The sequence below is a fragment of the Crotalus tigris genome, unplaced genomic scaffold (genome assembly GCF_016545835.1).
Source record: "Crotalus tigris isolate CLP2741 ecotype Arizona unplaced genomic scaffold, ASM1654583v1 scf7180000018825.4774228, whole genome shotgun sequence".
Taxonomy (NCBI): Eukaryota; Metazoa; Chordata; class Lepidosauria; order Squamata; family Viperidae; genus Crotalus; species Crotalus tigris.
Genome location: NW_024097215.1, coordinates 1,240,859 through 1,260,320, shown reverse-complemented (window position 1 = coordinate 1,260,320; position 19,462 = coordinate 1,240,859). Strand labels below are relative to the sequence as shown.

Genomic DNA, 19,462 nt, shown 5'->3' with positions numbered 1-19,462 from the left:
ACTAGGTTCCAGCCTATATTTTCCCTTCTGGTTTTGTTGTTTTGCATTTTTCTAATCAGAATATTTTTGCTGCCCATTCCAGGGTTCTGGACTCCAGGTTTTGCTTGGGGTTGGCTCCTTCCTTTTAACACTAATACTGATGATGTTATCTAGTTTGGGTAATAAAATGTCTGCAAGAAAAAGAAAAAAAACACGGTCAGAGAGCACCAAGGATCCCTCCTTCATTTTTCCCCATGAAAGATTTACAGGAGTTACAAGGTTTTTTTTTTTTAATTGTACTGTGGGTTGGGCTACTGTGAGGCCTGGTTATTTTATCCATCTCTCATTAAGACTGCTAATTTGCTTGTTGCATTCTTTATATTAATTATGGATGTATATGAACTCAGCAGCATACTAGAGCAGTCCTTGACAAATATATGGTTGTTGTGTTGGATTTGTTTTGGCTTTAAGTTGTTTTGGCTTTAAGTTAAGTTTGGCTGATTTTAAGTTGAGAAATCATTGTTTTGGATGGATTTTTGTGTTTTTGTTTGGCCTGTGCTAACCTTGGTACTGATTGTTCTTGCTGCTATTTCTACCCTTGTGTGAAGTGATACAGAGAAACTACTTGTTTTTGTATTGTTAAGCACATGTACACATTGGCATTAAGCTATCTTTGGAAACTCTACAAAGAGTGTAGTTCTCAAAAATAAATAGATTAAGTTTGTGTCTAGGAAGAGGAAATAATAATTTATGTGATGAAGGAGTAAAACAAATAGTGACCCAAGTTCTCCAAACTCTCAGGAACCCTGAATATAAGTAAATCTCCTTAAGAGCTTTCTTAAGCATTTGAAGATGTTGACTCACTGGTTATCTTAAATAGGCACTTGTATTTTTAGGTGGAAATGAAAAAGTAACTAACCACACAACTGACTACTATTGACCTCCATTTTATTTTTCTGCCTGTCCCCCTATAAAAAAAAATCTAATCCATGTTATGATTGACATTTGACATTACTGATCAGCATTTATCATATGACTAGGTAAACACTGTTTACATTCTACCCTACCACCCTGGCTGAAGCAGATTGTGTGGTCTCCACTCATAAATGAGGACACAGAGAATTTTTCCACTTGAATACACATTCAGCAATATTATATAGACATTTTAAAATAACAGAGGAATTGTATACAGATATATATGTGGCTATTATATGTATCCAATCACACAATTCTGTAATGTAGTGTAGTACAGAAGAATAGAGAAGAAAAGAGTTACAGCCCCCCCCATTGATGAGCCTTGAAATACTTAAAAGGTTGAGAGAATTCAGGAATTCTTATATATATTCAGTTGCATAAGCCTGTAAATTGCAGAATCAATTAAGTTAGATTTGCTGAGGTGTCCAGTGGCCACCAATCATATTATATGCCTATCTAGTCTAAGTAAGATTGAGGACTTATACCAATGTCCTCCCTTGGGATGTGTGGTAACTCTTTCCTCATTTGGTATGGAAAAGTTTTACATAATTACATTATTATGAACACAGAAGCCATTCTTGTATATGTCAAATTTATAGATGGTAGAAGTAAACATGTTTCTTATACTACATAGCCTGTACTTGCAACATTAATTCTTAAACTATCACTAGGGAGAAAGATAAGAAAACATAAGAAAAATAATTTTTTTCATGCTCTGGAAACAACTAGACTATACCAGGTGCGTTGACATATAAGCCAGAATCTAAAGTGCTGATTTATAAACTGTCACTGTAAATGCAATGTAAAACAAGTGATACAACTACAATCATTTTACCTGTTTAGATTCTGCCCCTTCGTTGGCGTATTTGAGAACTTTACTTTATATTACAACTGTTAGACTTTGGGTAACATGTATCTAGTGGAGAGGAAGAAAAAGTGACTGCAGGCGCTCTTTGACAGCATTCATTCATTCATTCATTCATTCATTCATTTTTTTTTGTAATATCTCCTAGCATAGAACAAGTGTGAATGGCATCTGGTGTTGGCTTACTCTCATTTGAGGGATTTATCCTTGACAAATCAATTCCAATTGGCAAAAAGTAACTCATTTCCTGTGACTATTCCTTGTGCTGCTAAGGACAAGGCTTACTAAAAGCCAGAGCAGCTGTTTTTACGCAAATTTGTCTCTCACTTTGTGGATTCATGTGGAGCACTTGCCAATAATAATAATAATAATAATAATAATAATAATAATAATAATAATAATAATAATAATAAAGTTGGAAGGGACCTTGGAGATCATCTAGTCCAACCCCCTACTCAGGCAGGAAACCCTATACCATTTTGGACAGATGGCTGTCCAATCTCTTCTTAAAACTTCCAGCGTTGGAGCATTCGCTGCTTCTGGAAGCAGGTTATTCCACTGGTTAATTGTTCCAACTGTCAGGAAATTTATCCTTAGTTCTAGGTTGCTTCTCTCTTTGGTTAGTTTCCATTTGTTGCTACTTGTTCTGCCTTCAGGTGCTTTGGAGAATAGCTTGACTCCCTCTTCTTTGTGGCAGCCCCTGAGATATTGGAACATTGCTATCATGTCCCCCCTCGTCCTTCTCTTCATTAGACTAGACATACCCAATTCCAGCAACCGTTCCTTATATATTTAGCCTCCGGTCCCCTGATCATCTTTGTTGCTGTTCTCTTTACTCATTCCAGAGTCTCAACGTCTTTTTTACATCATGGTGACTAAAACTGGATGCAGGATTCCAAGTGTGGACTTACTTATTGAAAAGGATGGTCTGATTCTGCTTCTTGCATGTAGGGCATCCCAGCAATAATCAATGTTGTCATTGTCTGTTGGAACTACTCCAACAACATAAAACCTTTTTTTCACCAAACTTAATTTTATTCTTTTTCTGACTGAACTTGCATTGTACAGAGTGACCTTCATTTTCCTTGCATCCAGACAGCCTCTACTGATGTATCTAATAGACTTAGCAAAAAAGCTTGTAGTTAAATCCTATCAGACAGACCAAAAGAAGCTTGAGGACATGAGCAGATTCAAATGCTGTCTTTTACTTAAGCCCATAGAAAGCAAAGCTTGCCATTTGTCCAGCTGTGCTGCTTAGACATAAGCTTTTCTTCTGAAAGGATTAGGGTCATCTTTGTGGACCAGGATCCCAGCTAAAGATAAAGTGCTCCACAACAAAAAGATGATGACAACTTGGGGCTTTTGAGATCCTGTTTCTAGTTTGCCATCCTGTCAAAAGCCGGATATGCACACATACACAAACGCATATAGATACACAAACATATATTTATATGCATGCATGCACATACAGACAGACACACCCGCACATATATATTCTCAGAGAGAGAGAGGGGAGAGAGGGAGAGAGAGAGAGAGAACAGCACACAACAGTACAGTTATCCAAACAGTTATATGCCCTCTTGAACTTCTCCCCATAATTAAATTTAATGGTGAAGTAACTGATCGATGAAACTCCTGGCAGCTGCAACATGTGTTTCTTGTGTCTCCAGAGAGTGGATTTTGCACAGGCAACTAATGTGAAAGCTCTACTAACCCTTCCATGTTTGAAATTCACACTCTGTCTCCCTTTTTTTATACTGTCATCTGGGAAGAGATTCTGAAAGACAAGGAACTATGAATGACCTATGCGATGTCCTTTTCTCAGTTCTAGAAACACTTTTATCATATTTTTAATCTAAGTATCTCTTAGTCAACATTGAGTAAGATGATGCAGGAACTGTCAGGAAGTTTCTCCTTAGTTCTAGGTTGCTTCTCTCCTTGATCAATTTCCATCCATTGCTTCTTGTCCTGCCTTCAGGCGCCTTGGAGAATAGCTTGACTCCCTCTTCTCTGGGGCAACCCCTAAGATATTGGAACACTGCTATCATGTCCCCCCTCGTCCTTCTCTTCGTTAAACTAGACATACCCAATTCCAGCAACCATTCTTTATATGTTTTAGCCTCCAGTCCCCTGATCATCTTTGTTGCTAATGATGATCCCTGCTGCACCAGGTAGTTGTTGCCAACTATAAGGGGTGGTGCTCATCTCCATTTCAAGGCCATTGAGCCAGTGCTGTCCAAAGACATCTCTGCAGTCATGTGGCCAGCATGATATCATGGAGCACTGTTAACTTACCACTGAAGTGGTACCTATTCATCTACTCGCATTTGCATGCTTTCAAACTGCTAGGTTGGTAGGAGCTGAGTCAAGTAAAGGGAGATCACCCTGTCGTGTGGTGCTTGGGTCTTGAATCCAAGCTGCCCGCTTTCTCTAGTGTGCCTTGTCAAGCATAACTATTTGAGAACTTTGCACCTGTCCAACTTTGCACACATCTGAATGTACTTTGGCTTCCCAAATGTTCAAAACCACCTTACAATGTGGAATTCCAATCCAATTTCTAGCACAAGCAGGCCCAGATACTAAGAAAATTGTCAAGCAAAGGATTGATGATGTTGCTGCCCAAGAGAATATTACATCACATAAATGTACTAAATCTTGGCTATGGCTGGCTAGATGCAAAATTCTCTATCATACTAAAAAGTATTTTAACAATTTGTATACCTCAGTACCGTAGACCAGCTTCTACCAGCTCTGGTTAAGCTTGGTAGGTTTTACAAAGTTACTTATCAGAAAAGATTGTGCATATATAGTATACATGACTTTGAAGTTATTGCTCAAGTGTTTATATGTTCTAGAAAGGGCTGATCAATTGGAATCTCATGTAAAATTTAAGAATTTTTGGAAGGCCATGGTTGACTTGTAGAACTTACTGAAGGAAATCAGACTGTTGGTCATTAGTAGAGTTGCCTTTTTTTTCTGTATAAAATGGCCATTTGGATATGTGCATCTCACTCTATAGAGATTTGCTACATTTCTGCTTGTCACGTGTTTACATTAAAAAAAATACACAATGACAGAGAAGTAGTTGAAAGACTAAAGTGAATAGCAAATATGAATATATTAATTCATTGCACAACATACTGAATATTATTGGCTCCAACTATTTCAGAATAAACATAAATAGTTAAGGGTAATAAGGAAGAATATAACTATCTGAATGATTGGTTCATAATTGGAGTATTTTTTTTCATATATATCTATACAGCAATTATATATTTAGCAAAGTATCAGCTCATCTATGTCACTTGCCATGGTGATTTAAATGATTTGCTGTGGTTTAGTTTTTAAAATTTGTAGCAACGTACTTCCATTAATAGATATATGATAGCCTATAAGATATATGAAGAGCTTATGCTTATATTTAGAGTTCACTTCAAATAAATTAACCGAAAAACTATTTTTTTCAATAAATAACTTTTAGAAACTCAGATACCCTTTCGTAGCTTTGCTGATGAAGCATCCCTTGAACCTATGTTTCTCTCAAAGAAAATGTTCATCAAGGTTGGCTTGTAATGTGTAGCTCTGCCCTCAAGAATCTGCCAGCTAATTATCTGCCATGCATTATGTATGATTCCTTGGACTAGTTTATAGATTTGAGCAGCAATTACTGAGTGACAGAGAAGCCTTTGTGTAAACCAGCATGAGGAAACAGCATTCATTTACTTGATTATAGCACTGTGAGTGTTGAGACTGGCAAGGTAAGGAGAAAAGAGATTCCTATTAGACAATGTTCTTATGTAAACCTGGCATGTGCTTTTCATATTTTAGTCAGGCAAGGGAGTAGCCCATAGTCCATTACCAGAAAAAGATGGGAGAAAGAGATCCATTGTGGCAGAATCCAGGGGTAGGCAACCTTGGCTCTTTTATGACTCATGGACTTCAATTCCCAAGATAGTTATTCTGGCTTAGGAATTCTGGGAGCTGAAGCCCATGAGTCATCAAAGAGGCAAGGTTGACTACCCCTGATCTAGCCAGACTGGAGGGAGGTCTTAGGAAGGGGAAGAGCTTAACGTCCTTGCACTGGAGAAAGAGGCATAGGACTGATAGATCCAGAATCCCTGAGACTTATCTGACCATTCCCGAGGTAATGCAGCCAGTCTGGTGAGATTCTTGTAACGTAGGTCACTAACAATGACGTTTCTGCTTGAGAATTTTCATGAGTGATTCTGGTTGCTTAATGTCTGTGGAAATTCTCAGTCATCCAGGTCATAGTTGTCCCAAAGGTGCTTTTTCAAAAGGCAACTGGACTTTGTTTTTTTCTGTGAAGATGTTTTGCTGAGAAGCATCTTCAGTTCTGACTGAATGGTGTGGAATGGAAGGATTTGTATTCCTTGCAGTCATCTGGTCCTTAGCACTCTTTCTGAGAGTTGTTGAGGCTTATCTGTGCCCTCAGGGTCACCCAAATAGTGCAAATGGGTGTGGAACCTTCTTGGAACTGCCAAAAGGACTGTGTTGTAAACAGGAGATCGGTGGTGTCATATTCGTCCTCTCTGTTGAAAGAGAACTGTTCAATCTTAAGGTAGATGGTCTCTTTGACCTGGTTACTTGCACCTGGCATCTGTGAATTCTCACTCCCACACACACATGCAAAAGATTTGTTTAGATTTCTGTCTTAACAAAATTAGGGAATGGAAATAAAATCTTCAGCATAGATATAACACTAAATTTTCAATAAAGTTTTTTTTTAAAAAAACTATGCTGAGTCTGGAAGTTTCTTCTGCTAAATAGGGATTGGTAAGTGCTGAAGAGTTAAACCTGAAGCTGTACTTTCAAAAAGCTTGCTGTTTCAATGCATTGCCCTCCTCCCTGTCCACCAGCACCACCACGGTGTACACGCACACACATACATATTCATTCCCCTATGTAGTGTGTCTGCTTACGCAGGGCTGGGCAGATGGATGGAGCAGAAATCATGATTATGCAGTATCTTTAGGCATATGGTTGCTGCATGCAGCATTTTCTTTATTTGGAAACCCCAATTGACTCTCATATTCCAGAGTTAGTAACTCAATCTTTTTTTTTTTTTACTTTTATTGTAAAAGCAGCATAGAAGGCTGTCTATGCAATAATGTTCAAGACTGGAAATTCCTTATGCTTCTCATTTTCCAGTTGACTGCTTATTTTTCCATTAGTGGGGACTGACATCCTGCCTTAAGTAGGCTTTGTTAACTTTCCTTATTCTTCTCAGAATTATCAGAATTAACAATATTTGGAAAAGCTTTCCTCCTGAAAATTAGTTCCTCTTCAGCAAGTGGTGCTGATAAAATTATATATCTATCTCCTTCCATCCCCCACCATCCAGTTATAACTGATGAAGCTTCTTGGATCAGAAGCATATTGTCTTCCTCTTCTTCCTCAAATAAAAAAAACAGTGCAGTTGCTTTTTGAAAAGAAGAAAAAAAGCACATTTGAGATAATTATGATCTGGATTATTGAGAATCTCCACAGGTATTTTTTTCAGACAGTCTTGAATACTGAAAGCAGTTTTCTAGATAGAGAATAATTTAAAATTAAGCCTCCTTTAATCCATTCTTTTTTCCTACCTTTAGAATAGAATTATAATTAAAATATTCTTTTTTGGCCAAGTGTGATTGGACACATAAGGAATTTGTCTCCAGTGCAGAAGCTCTCAATGTGTATACAAGCAACAAAGTGATAAATCATAAGATCCTAATATTGAAAATATGGAGAAACATAAAACATCCTGTAGAAATCTGTCACGTATAAACCTCACTGATCATAAAATAAGTAGTGCTGACTTAACCCCCACATCTATAGCCTTTCATACAATCACTTTGTCGAAAAAGCCAATTCATTAAAATCAGTGCTTTTTTGTAATAAAAAAAAGGTGCCAGAACTCACACACGTCATACAACCCGCCTTGCCTACCCTACAAGGTTCCATCCAAAAAAGGTGCCGGAACTCCATTCTGGGCATTTTATGACAAAAAAAAGCCCTGACTAAAATAATAAAACCCCTCCCTTACCCCTAGCAAAATAAAAATGAAGTCCTAACATATATTCAATCTACAAGATACAAGTGAATACTTATATAAATGGAAGCAGGAAGGCTTTGCTTAAAATGGGGATTGTTTGCAGACAATGGAAATGTTTCACTTATAAACCTGGATGGAAATTAATCTAGAAAATAAATATATTTTTTGGCTGTTTATTAAGTGCATCTTTCTCTTTCTCTCCCCCTACCCTCTACCCACTATCCCTCTTTCCCCTTTCCTCTTTTTTAGACAGAAAACCTCTTCATGAAATAAAACCCCAAAGTAAGTTTCTCTCTTGTATATGTGTTTTCTAAGACCCCGTTTTTGAAAAATATACATATACTGTATATTTATTAAAATGTCAGCATCAGGCTAATTGTAAATGGCTCGGTTGAAAAAAGATACAACACTAATGCGTGCAATAATTTTGTTTTCTTATTAATTTCTTCAAAGTTGCTTTGTCCTACCAAAGAGGCATTCTCATTCCAAATTATTTTGAGGGGTGATGGTAGAGTATAGTTTCTTATTGCAAGATGGTTGAAATGGTTATTACTTGTCTATCAGTCTATGGCCTCTTTGGCCATCCATTTCTCCTGTTCAGCAAACATGGGATAAGAATTGCAAAGTGTTGGAGAAAAATCTGAAATTCAGCAATCTGTCTTGTGGAAACCTTTTAGTTCAAACAATCCTTAATAGAATAACCAAGTTGGAAGGGACCTTGGAGGTCTTCTAGTCCAACTCCCTGGTCAAACATAGACCCTATACCATTCCAGACAAACGGCTGTCCAATCTCTTCTTAAAAGCCTTCAGTGATGGAGCATCACAACTTCTGAAGGCAAGCCATTCCACTGATTAATTGTTCTCACTGTCAGGAAATTCCTCTTTAGTTCTAGGTTGCTTCTCTCCTTGATAAATTTCCATCAGTTACTTCTTGTCCTGCCCTCAGGTGCTTTGGAGAATAAATTGACTCCATCTTCTTTGTGATAACCCCTTAAATATTGGAAGACTGCTATCATGTCACCTATAATCCTTCTCTTCGTTAGACTAGAAATTTCCAGTTCTTGCAACCATTCTTCGTATGTTTTAAATTCCTGTCCCCTAATCAGAAAACATCTTGGAGATGTTTCTGTTGCCATAGCTGCACCAGAGGAAGAAATAACAGTATTCAGCTGCATGTGGTAACACACAGTGCAAATTCTTCAAATGAAATGAAAGTTACCCCCAAATGTAAGAGATATACAATATTTTAACAATTTAGTTGTGGAGGGGAAGGGGGGAGGAGCCTTGCATTCCAAACAATGAAATAAAAAAATAAATAGAGATTCAGAATTTTAATTTGTTCTAGGGGAAGAACAGTTAAACAGGGCTGTTTGAAAATGCTCACGATTTTGTTTCAACCCTATTAAGGCATTTGGCTTTAGTTAATAATTAATATAAGCAGAGAGGAGTCAAGAAAAAGTTGGTGTTATGGTTACTCTGCAAAATTTCTGCAATTTTGTTTTGTGTGTGTATGTGTGTGTGTGTGTGTGTCCTTGTGCAGTTTCTGCAAAAAAATAGAATTCTGGAGTGGTGGTGGGGGAAGCATCAACCTTCTAAAATTTGCAGAGATCCAAACAAGAAATAGAGAGAAAGAAAATTACTATTCTGGTTCCCTTCTTATATTGTTCATTTTCTATTCATTGATTGATTGGCGGGTTGATTGATTCAATTTATTTGGTCATCCATTTCAAACAATACTATGGGCATGAACAATTGTAAAATCAATGAAAAACCAAACTGCAATCAGAATCCGAAAAGAAGATTAAATATGTATAGCAGCTGGGAAAAATTATAATCTATAGGTATTAACTTGGAAAAGGGGCCCATCATAGACTTGGGACCCCAAGCCCAGGCAGATAAGCAGGTCTTCAAGCCTTTACAAAAGGCCATCAGGGTCATAGCCATGATAATCTCTGGTGGAAGAATGTTCTAAAGCAGGGATCTTCAAACTTGGCAGCTTTAAGACTTGTGGACTTCAACTCCCAGAATTCTTCAGTCAGCATGGGAATTCTGGGAGTTGAAGTCAAGAAGTCTTAAAGCTGTCAAGTTTGGAGACCCCTATTCTAAAGGATAGGAGCTATGACAGAAAAGACATGCCTCCAGTCCTATTGAACTCAGAGCATGCCCATCTTATTGGGTAAATAACAGTGGGTGGACATAGTCCCTGAGGTAACCCAATCCCAATCCAGGGATGAGCAATTTTTAAGAGATCTGGACCACTTTTAAGATTGTTGGAGAGCATTATGTGGATAGCATAACATAAGGAAGGGTTGAAATGGGAGGATGAGATTCTTGGGAGGGCAGTGACTCAACAAAGCTTCAAACTTGGGTTATCCAAGACTAGGATTGCAAAGTCATGGTAAAATGATCTTTCCCAATAAAAACAATGATGTTCCTCCAGGAGCGGAAGGAAACTTGCACATATTCTTCATGTCTCAGATATTTTTGGAGCTACACTTGGTAGCTCGTAACCTGTCAGTTTGTCTAATGGATTGCAAGTTCTTTGTTTATCCTCTCCTTATCTTCAGCATCATGATTGTATCCTTAAGAGGGTCAGCTAAACTGATGAGGTTCATTTTAGTTCCTTTAGCTCCCAGGGAACTAAATTAGTTATTCTGAACTGGGCAATTAGAGGTGTGTTTTATAAATAAAACTTGTTGCTAGGCTTTTGAACTGAGTGGGCATTAAATTTAAAGCCATATGAATCATCACGGACGGGCAAAATCAAAGTTAATTATTAAGATAATTGAGAAAAAAAACAGTTGTGTTAAATAGACTTATATATAATCTTCGCTGGTTTAGAACTCTCTTTCTCACGTGGCAGACGTTCTCCATGGGGGAGGCAAGGGAAACTGAGCAGAGAAGTAGCTTTCCATGTTTACCAGCTGTAGAAGGGAATCGGAGGAAAAAGAAAGATTGCAAGAACTGGGCATAATTGTTTTTCTCTGGAAGAGAATGAACAATGAATTGGAGATGATATGTACCCAGCACAGCTTGTGTAAAACTTTATTACAAATGAGATAATTTAATCAATTATGCTTCCTAATGCATTAAACCCAAATGTTTCATTTTGGGCTTCTGCGCTTCTTAATTTATCTTCAGGTATTTTTATAAAACTTAATCATGCTCAATAAAAACTTCATTACCATAAAGGAATGCTTTCAGATAAATGTCTTTAATGGTGTCAGGAAGCACAATTAAATGCAGGCAGGGTTCAGGCATAATATCAGATGATAGTTTGATAGCTTCGCGTTTATGTATTCCTTTTCCTCTTCATGCAGTCTTCTCCTCTTAATCTGAGGCGTCCTATAGATGGTAAACCTTCTTTTGTACCTAACCTGACAAAGCAATTAAAAACAGGAGTTTGGTGATGTTTTTATTATTATTCTGCTTTAAAGGGTAAGCGGCATGGTGGTTTAGCGGTGAAGACACTCTCTTCCCACTTGGAAGGTTGAGAGTTCAATCTTAGATAGTGGCCAATGTTTCTTTCTCAGGGCACAAAGAGAAAATACCTGCTGTGAACCCCACATAGGTGTCTGGAAGGCATCTGGCCAGTAAACACTCAGCTTCATTCAGTTGCCCCGACTCTATCCTGAATTAAGAGATTACAGGTTTGTAAAAAGAAAAGAAAAAAAATCTGCTTTAAAGGGTAAATGCATAGAATAGCATTGTGGAATTAGATAGAACCATATGAATCAATTATGGATACAAATCTAAAACTTGTCAGGTTAGATGAGTCTTTCGCAGCCTTGACAACTAGAAGATGGATAGATTCAATTCCCAAAAATGGGAATTCCGGGAGTTGAAGTCCAGACATCTTCAAGTTGCCAAGGTTGAGAAACACTGGGTTGGATGAATGAAAAAAATATAGAAAAGATGATTCCTAGAGTCCTGGTGGTGCAGTGGTTAGAATGCAGTGATGCAGGCTACTTCTGCTGACTGCCAGCTGCCAGCAGTTCAGCAGTTCGATTCTCACTGGCTCAAGGTTGACTCAGCCTTCTATCTTTCCAAGGTCGGTAAAATGAGGACCCGGATTGTTGGGGGCAAAAGGCTGACTTGGTAAACCACTTAGAGAGGGCTGTAAAGCACTGTGAAGTGGTATACAAATCTAAGTGCTATTGCTAGTGAATACCTACTTTGGATGGAAACAATCCCAGTTTCAATCTTTGTTACCTGCAAACAGAAGAACCCCACTATCAATTTAGATATACTGAAGATTGAAGGCCATCTCCATATGTGTCTATGTTCCTCTCAAGTGATAGGCTGATGGTAACAAAAAAGGATCTTTAGGATATGATGTTTAGAACACATGAACCAGTAGTGATATAAGAGTTTTTACAAAATATCATGAGGGATTTATTTTGATTTTCAAAGTAGGATCTAGGGTTCTCCAGTGATTTATTTGGAAATAGTAAGTTGAGATGAAAAAAATATTTCTCAGTGAACTTAGCTAATTAGTGTGGGAGATAGCTCAATGTTGCTAATTACTGAGGGATAACTCAGATAAAGATGTTCAGATCCAGCAATGTCTCGGGGCATTAAAAAAAAAAAAGTCAGCCTTGACTGCATGACTAAAACCCCACCCCTTTATTATGTGCATTATGCATGACTGTGAAAATCATGTGGGACTTTAATTATGACTATTGTCTTGAATTTCTGTACATCCTGCATAACCCCCAGTGGATGTTTCTACATTTGAATTCTGAATAGAATAGAATAGAATAGAATAGAATAGAATAGAATAGAATAGAATAGAATAGATCTGGAAGGGACCTTGGAGGTCTTCTAGTCCAACCCCCTGCTCAGGTAGGAAACCCTATTCCATTTCAGACAAATGGTGGTCCAATCTCGTCTTAAAAACTTCCAGAGCAGGAGCGTTCACAACTTTTAGAGGCAAGTTGTCCCACTGATTAATTGAGATTTGATCTGGCTACCAGAACTGACCAAAAATAAATAATTAACAACCCCAATTTTTGCAGATGACTATCACTAAGAAAATTGCTATCTTAGATAGGTCATGGAGCAAATGTAAATTTCACTAACTTATTCTTCTTTGCTGCATCTTTACTTCTCATTTTCTAGCAAAAAGGAAAAAAAAGAAAAAAGAAGCACATAAATCAGTGGTCCCAGTGTATCAGTGTAAATAAATAACAACAAATGTAGTGCTGTGTACATAAAATATCAACAACTCTACAGTATCCATTTACATGAACAAAATTCTTCTGAACATTCTTTGTGTGTGCATGCATGCGTGTGTTTTCTGTTGCTTGATTTGAAGACATGAAAAGGAACGATATATCCATTTGTGGACTCTGTATTTTTCTTGAAGTGACATTATTTTCAGAATTCTGTGTCACAAGCTGTTGCTGTGACATTACCTAATTGGGCCCACTGACAAAGATTAATGCCTGTTTTCTATGGAGAGAATTGGAATGGAAGAATAACAGTCAAGAAACAGTCAAAGAAACATAAAGCATCATTTTTTTGATATCTTGATGCATTCCTATAGTTAGCTTATTTGGGGCAGATTGTCCTGCCTTGTGGGAGGGTAGGATGGGCAGATAACACTGCCATTTTGTATTTATATTTATTCCATTTACTATTTTGTGCTTCTCCTGATGGCTTAAATGCAGCGCCTTCTAATTTCTCTACTGATACCTGCTATTGAAGAATTGGTGTACTCTTCAAAGTCCAAATCTGCCCACTGATTAAAATGGATGGATGGCTGGATGACAGATAGACAGACAGGCATAGATGGAAAAGGACTTCCCACTCAGATCCCAGCACTATATTTCTCAAGCAAAATGAACTTGAGAGCACAAATGACAGCTGAGTGAAAAGTAATAAGCCCGTGGTTTTAATAATTGGCAAATTATTGGCAAAATAAAACCAATATTCCTCCAAGCTTTTCAACTGAAAAGGGAGCTTTCTGAATAATCTGTCTTATTTTCCTTTCTACCCACTCTCTACCACACAGGCTATGTTGGAACGGGACAACTTGCCACAGTCAACTCACTGTAGCCAACTCATCGTGGGAGAACTTGCCATGGGAAAATTCAACAAATACAAAAGTTAAATTAATTTCAATGGAACCCTGGCCAACAAGAATAAAATAAGAAAGTCAATCAACAAATATAAGAGTTACAATAATTTCAATGAAAACATGGTCACCCATAATAAAAGTAATTAAATGAAACTAATACAGTGTTGGATTGTCCCTTGATGAGTTGTCCCACAATGAATTGTGCCATAGTGAGTTGGCAACAGCTAGTTTGCCACAGCGAGTTGGCCATGGTGAACTGGCCCTGGTGAGTTATCCTGGATCAGGGCTGTGTACCCCTTTTCAGAACATGCATCTTAAACAAGTACCTTCTACTTGGGAGATTCATTTAAAGAGGCCATGAGCAAAGGGAAGGCAGAAACATACCTGCTCATTCTTAAACACAGAGATACTCTTATTGAATAAATTAGCATCTTTTAAAGAGCCTTCCATTATTTCCCCCCCCCCTTCCCTTCCCCCAAATAATTAGCCAGACATTTGCAAAATCAGGCACAAGAATCGAAAGATGTTTCACTTACATTAGAAGAAAAGTGAGGTGACCAGGTGTGTCTGATTCAACATTGTCAAGTTCTTTTAAATAACCTGTTATTTAACCCTCAGGTCCTTGCCTTCTATTTTGGAAGCTTTAATTTGAATTTCTTCACTAAACTGCAATGCAGGAATGGGTTAAATTGTCCTGCCGATGCTATGATTCTCTAAGTGCGTCATGGTCCATATGGATTGGACATATTTTCCAGAGGGCATTATATCGTTGGGAAGGGGAAAAATGGATGCTATCCAGATTTGATGTCTATGGACATTCTAAGTTATCCAGGTCATGGTTATCCCAAGGTGCTTTTTGCAAAAGGCAACTGGACTTTGTTTTTCCTTGAAGACATTTCGCTTCTCATCCAAGAAGCTTCAGTTCTGATGGAAGTTTCTTTTTTTTTAATTGAAAAGTTTTACAAAAGTTTACAACAAAACAACCCCAACCCCCCCCACCCCCTCCCCCTCCCACACTTCCCAGAGCTGAATACAGGGTTACAAATATGACAATCATAATCTAAATAACATTAACCAACTATATAAAAACCAAATCCATAATACACTTTAACTCCCTTTTAACATAAAATAAACAAATTCTAAATAAGCATAATAACATAAACAAATTAATATCCTAATTCTTAAGCAATACGATATAATAAAAATTCCACTATAATAAATAATAATAATAATAATAATAATAATAATAATAATAATAATAATAAGATCAGCAAGTTAAGATCACATGCAAGCAAGCTAGAACAGATGAAAGAAAAGAAGCTGAAGAACAAGAAGACCAAAGAATACCTAATCAAGAAATACCACTTAGAAACAAGGAAGATCAAGGAAGCACTGGAAATAATAAAGCAACAAATAACAGCTATAGCCAGGAAAATCAGTAGATATGAAGCTCGAATTGCAAACTATAGGCAGAACCTCCAATTTCAATCCAATCAGAAACGTTTCTACCAATCCATCAATGGAGAAACTGCAAGGAATCAGTCAGTACCTGACAAGGAAGAAACAGTGCAGTTCTGGAAGCAGATATGGGATAACCCAAAGAAATACAACAAGGATGCGGCTTGGTTAAAAGAGGTGGATGCAAATAAAACAGAAGTTGAAATGAAAGAACTAGTAATAACAACAAAAATGGTAGAAAAAAGAGCAAAGAAAATCAAAAATTGGTCAGCACCAGGTGAAGATGAACTGCATGGGTTTTGGTTGAAACATCTAACTGTTATACACCCACTCATTGCCAAGCAGTTCAACAATATACTACAAGGAGGAGAAATTGAAAAGTGGCTAACAACTGGGAAAACCTACCTAATAATGAAAAATCCAGCAAAAGGGGCAACACCAGGTAACTACAGGCCAATTACCTGCTTACCAACAACTTTCAAATTACTAACTGGTGTGGTAGCTGATGCAGTACAACAGCATCTAGTTGAAAACAATCTCTTTCCACCTGAGCAGAAAGGAAACCGCCCCAATAGCAGAGGAACAAAAGATCAACTCCTAATAGACAAAATGATCTTGGAAAACTGCAAGAGAAGGAAGACCAACCTGAATGTGGCATGGATTGACTACAAAAAGGCATTTGACTCTCTGCCACATGACTGGATAATCAAGTGCCTAGAAATAACAGGAGTAAGTAGAAACATCAGAAAATTTGTGCAAAATCGATGGCACAATGGAAGACACAGTTGCAGATCAATGGTGAAAGCTGGGAGAGGTTAATATCAAGAGAGGAATATTTCAAGGAGATTCATTATCACCATTACTATTTGTTATTGCACTGTTTCCTCTGTCAACAATACTGAATAACTCAGGACATGGCTATCAAACATCAAAAACATCTGCTAGACTATCCCACCTCCTTTACATGGATGATCTGAAGCTGTATGGAAAAACATCATCTGAAATAGAATCGCTGCTCAACACTGTCCGTATATATAGCCAAGATATTGTAATGGAGTTTGGCTTGGACAAATGTGCCACACTTACTATCAAACAAGGAAAAATAGTGAAAACTGAAGGAATCAAGATGCCCCACGAAAATAACATTAAGAGTCTGGATGAGGAAGAGTACTACAAATACTTGGGTATCCTTCAAGCTGACAACATCAAGCACACTGAAGTCAAGAAAAAGATTAGAGGTGAATACATCAAGAGAGTGAAGAAGATCTTAAAATCCAAACTCAATGGAGGAAATACCATAAAGGCAATCAACACCTGGGCAATCCCAGTCATTAGGTACACAGCTGGAATAGTGGACTGGACTCAAGCAGAACTAAAAGCAATGGATAGGCAGACCAGAAAAATAATGACAATGAATCATGCCCTTCATCCACGCAGTGACATTGATAGACTTTATCTACCAAGGCAAATAGGTGGGCGTGGAATGCTACAAGTACATCAGATGGTTGAAGAAGAAAAAATGGCTTTGGAAGAATATCTGAAGAACAATGATGAAGATGCACTGAAATTAGTATATCAGGAAGGCTTACTAACTACTGGAGAGACCAAACTGGCCTACAAGAAAGACCAAATGAAGAACAGAATAGAGGCATGGGAAGACAAAGCACTACATGGCCAATACATTAAAAAAATAGCTGGGAAAGCAGATAATAACAAGACCTGGCAATGGCTAAGAGCAGGAAAATTGAAGAAAGAGACCGAGGGACTAATTCTGGCTGCACAAGACCAAGCCTTAAGGACAAATGCATACAAAGTCAAAATTGAAAGACAGCAACAGACAGTAAGTGCCGCCTATGCAAAGAAGCTGAAGAAACAGTGGACCACCTGGTAAGCTGTTGCAAGAAGATTGCACAGACTGATTACAAGCAGCGGCATGACAAAGTAGCAACAATGGTGCATTGGAAGATCTGCAAAAAATATCATTTGCCTGTAAGCAAAAACTGGTGGGATCATAAAATAGAGAAAGTCATAGAAAATGATAAAATTAAACTGCTCTGGGACTTCAGAATTCAAACAGACAAGCACCTGCAACATAACACCCCAGACTTAACAATTGTCGATAAGAAAGACAAAAAAGTCTGGATAGTGGACGTGGCAGTGCCTGGAGACAGCAGAATAGAAGAGAAAGAACTGGAGAAGATAACAAAATACAAAGACCTACAAATAGAAATAGAAAGACTGTGGCAAAAGCAAGCAAGGGTAGTACCAATAGTCATAGGCTCCTTGGGTGCAATCCCAAAACAACTGGAGCACCACTTGAACACCATTGGCATTGACAAATTTGCTATTAGTCAAATGCAAAAGGCGGCCTTATTAGGAACTGCTTCCATCCTGCGACGATACCTGTAATACCATCAAACATCCACATCTGCCTATCCCAGGTCCTGGGTAAGGACTCGATAGGTAGACAAAATGCCAAATCCAGTCTGAACATCTGGCTGACTGTGCGATGATTGAGAATAATAATAATACTCATTATTCAAAAAGTAAATGAAATTTTTATTCCCGTATTTATTTTGAATATAGTCTATCCATCTTCTCCACTTGAACACCATTGGCATTGACAAATTCACTATTAGTCAATTGCAAAAAGCGGCCTTACTAGGAACTGCTTCCATCCCGTGACGATACCTGTAATACTATCAAACATCCACATCTGCCTATCCCAGGTCCTGAGTAAGGACTCGATAGGTAGACAAAATGCCAAATTCAGTCTGAACATCTGGCTGACTGTGCGATGATCCAAAATAATAATAACAATACTCATTATTCAAAAAGTAAATGAAACTTTTTATTCCCATATTTATTTTGAATATAGTCTATCCATCTTCTCCAAACTGAAATATATCTTTCTTGTGAATGGTCCTTCAAATAAGCAGAAATTTTTGCCATTTCATTCACGTTTCTTGAATGAGAAGCAAACTGTCTTCAAGGAAAAACAGAGTACCTTTGGGATATCCAGATTTAATGTTTCTCCCATTGCAGAATCCTATAGGAATTAATTACCCATTTTTATTTCCACTTCCCCCTACTTTCTGTAGGAAGACCAGGAAGAAAAAACAACCCTTCACTAATTTAACAGTGCAGGCAAGCTGATCATGGGTAGTGATTTTCCTTCTGAGATCATTATTCCTATTCTCACAATCAAAGCTTCTGCATGTTTAAGCTGAACATTGGTTTTGAATTGGCTCTAGCAGTCAGGACAGCCTGCACTCATTTAGGCTATTTCTTCTCTTCTTGCAGATATTGAAAACCCAACAGACATCGCCCTGTACTCAGGCCTGGGGGCCGCCGTCATTGCCGTTGCCGTCATTGTTATTGGGGTGACTCTCTACAGGAGGAGCCAGAGTGAATATGGCGTGGATGTGATTGACTCCTCGGCTCTGACAGGAGGCTTCCAGACCTTTAATTTTAAAACTGTCCGACAAGGTTGGTAAAATTGGACAATGACTTTTGGAGGAAGGAACCGATCAGTGGAATTAGGTGACCAGTTTTAAGCTTCCTTGACTTTTCACGTATGTATTGTATGTGGTGTGGGATTGACTTCCTGCTCATCCCCTTATGCCATATTGATCATGTAAACAAGGGGGGAAGTACAGATATCTTCAACACAAGTAAATTCTTCCTACATTGCTGGACTTCCTCCTTTAGATAGCTGGTAAGTTGTCAGCTTTCTGTATAGGCATAGCATGCTAATCATGCTTCCAGATATCTTGGTAATCTTTCTTACCAAATTCAGGTGAAAATGCATCCTTTTTGAATCAGACAGTGGGTGGAATTGAGTCTTCCCTTCCAGTCCGCACATCCATTCAGAAACCACAATGGAATGTAAGCCAGGATGTATAGATGATATAGTTCTAATACAGGGTTTTCAAACTTGGCAACTTTAAGACTTGTGGAGTTCAACTCCCAGAATTCCTCAGCCAGCCAGGGTCTTAAAGTTGCCAAGTTTGAAGACCCTTGTTCTAATACAATCATAACTTAATAG

At 38.0% G+C, this 19,462-nt stretch overlaps 1 protein-coding gene across 4 annotated transcripts in view; it reads left to right on the top strand.

The window, feature by feature from the left end:
• Positions 1 to 19,462, top strand: part of UNC5D (unc-5 netrin receptor D) — a 290,263-nt gene that overhangs the window by 225,446 nt on the left and 45,355 nt on the right. For 2 of the 4 annotated variants that reach the window (XR_005558313.1, XM_039356589.1), the window contains exons 8-9: positions 8,124 to 8,156; positions 18,718 to 18,903. Coding sequence is in view for 3 of the 4 variants with exons in the window: in XM_039356589.1 (XP_039212523.1) it covers positions 8,124 to 8,156; positions 18,718 to 18,903 (219 nt within the window). In the remaining variant the exon portion in view is untranslated. The remainder of the gene's footprint in view (positions 1 to 8,123; positions 8,157 to 18,717; positions 18,904 to 19,462) is intronic. The other 2 variants (XM_039356590.1, XM_039356591.1) reach the window with 2 other exon arrangements.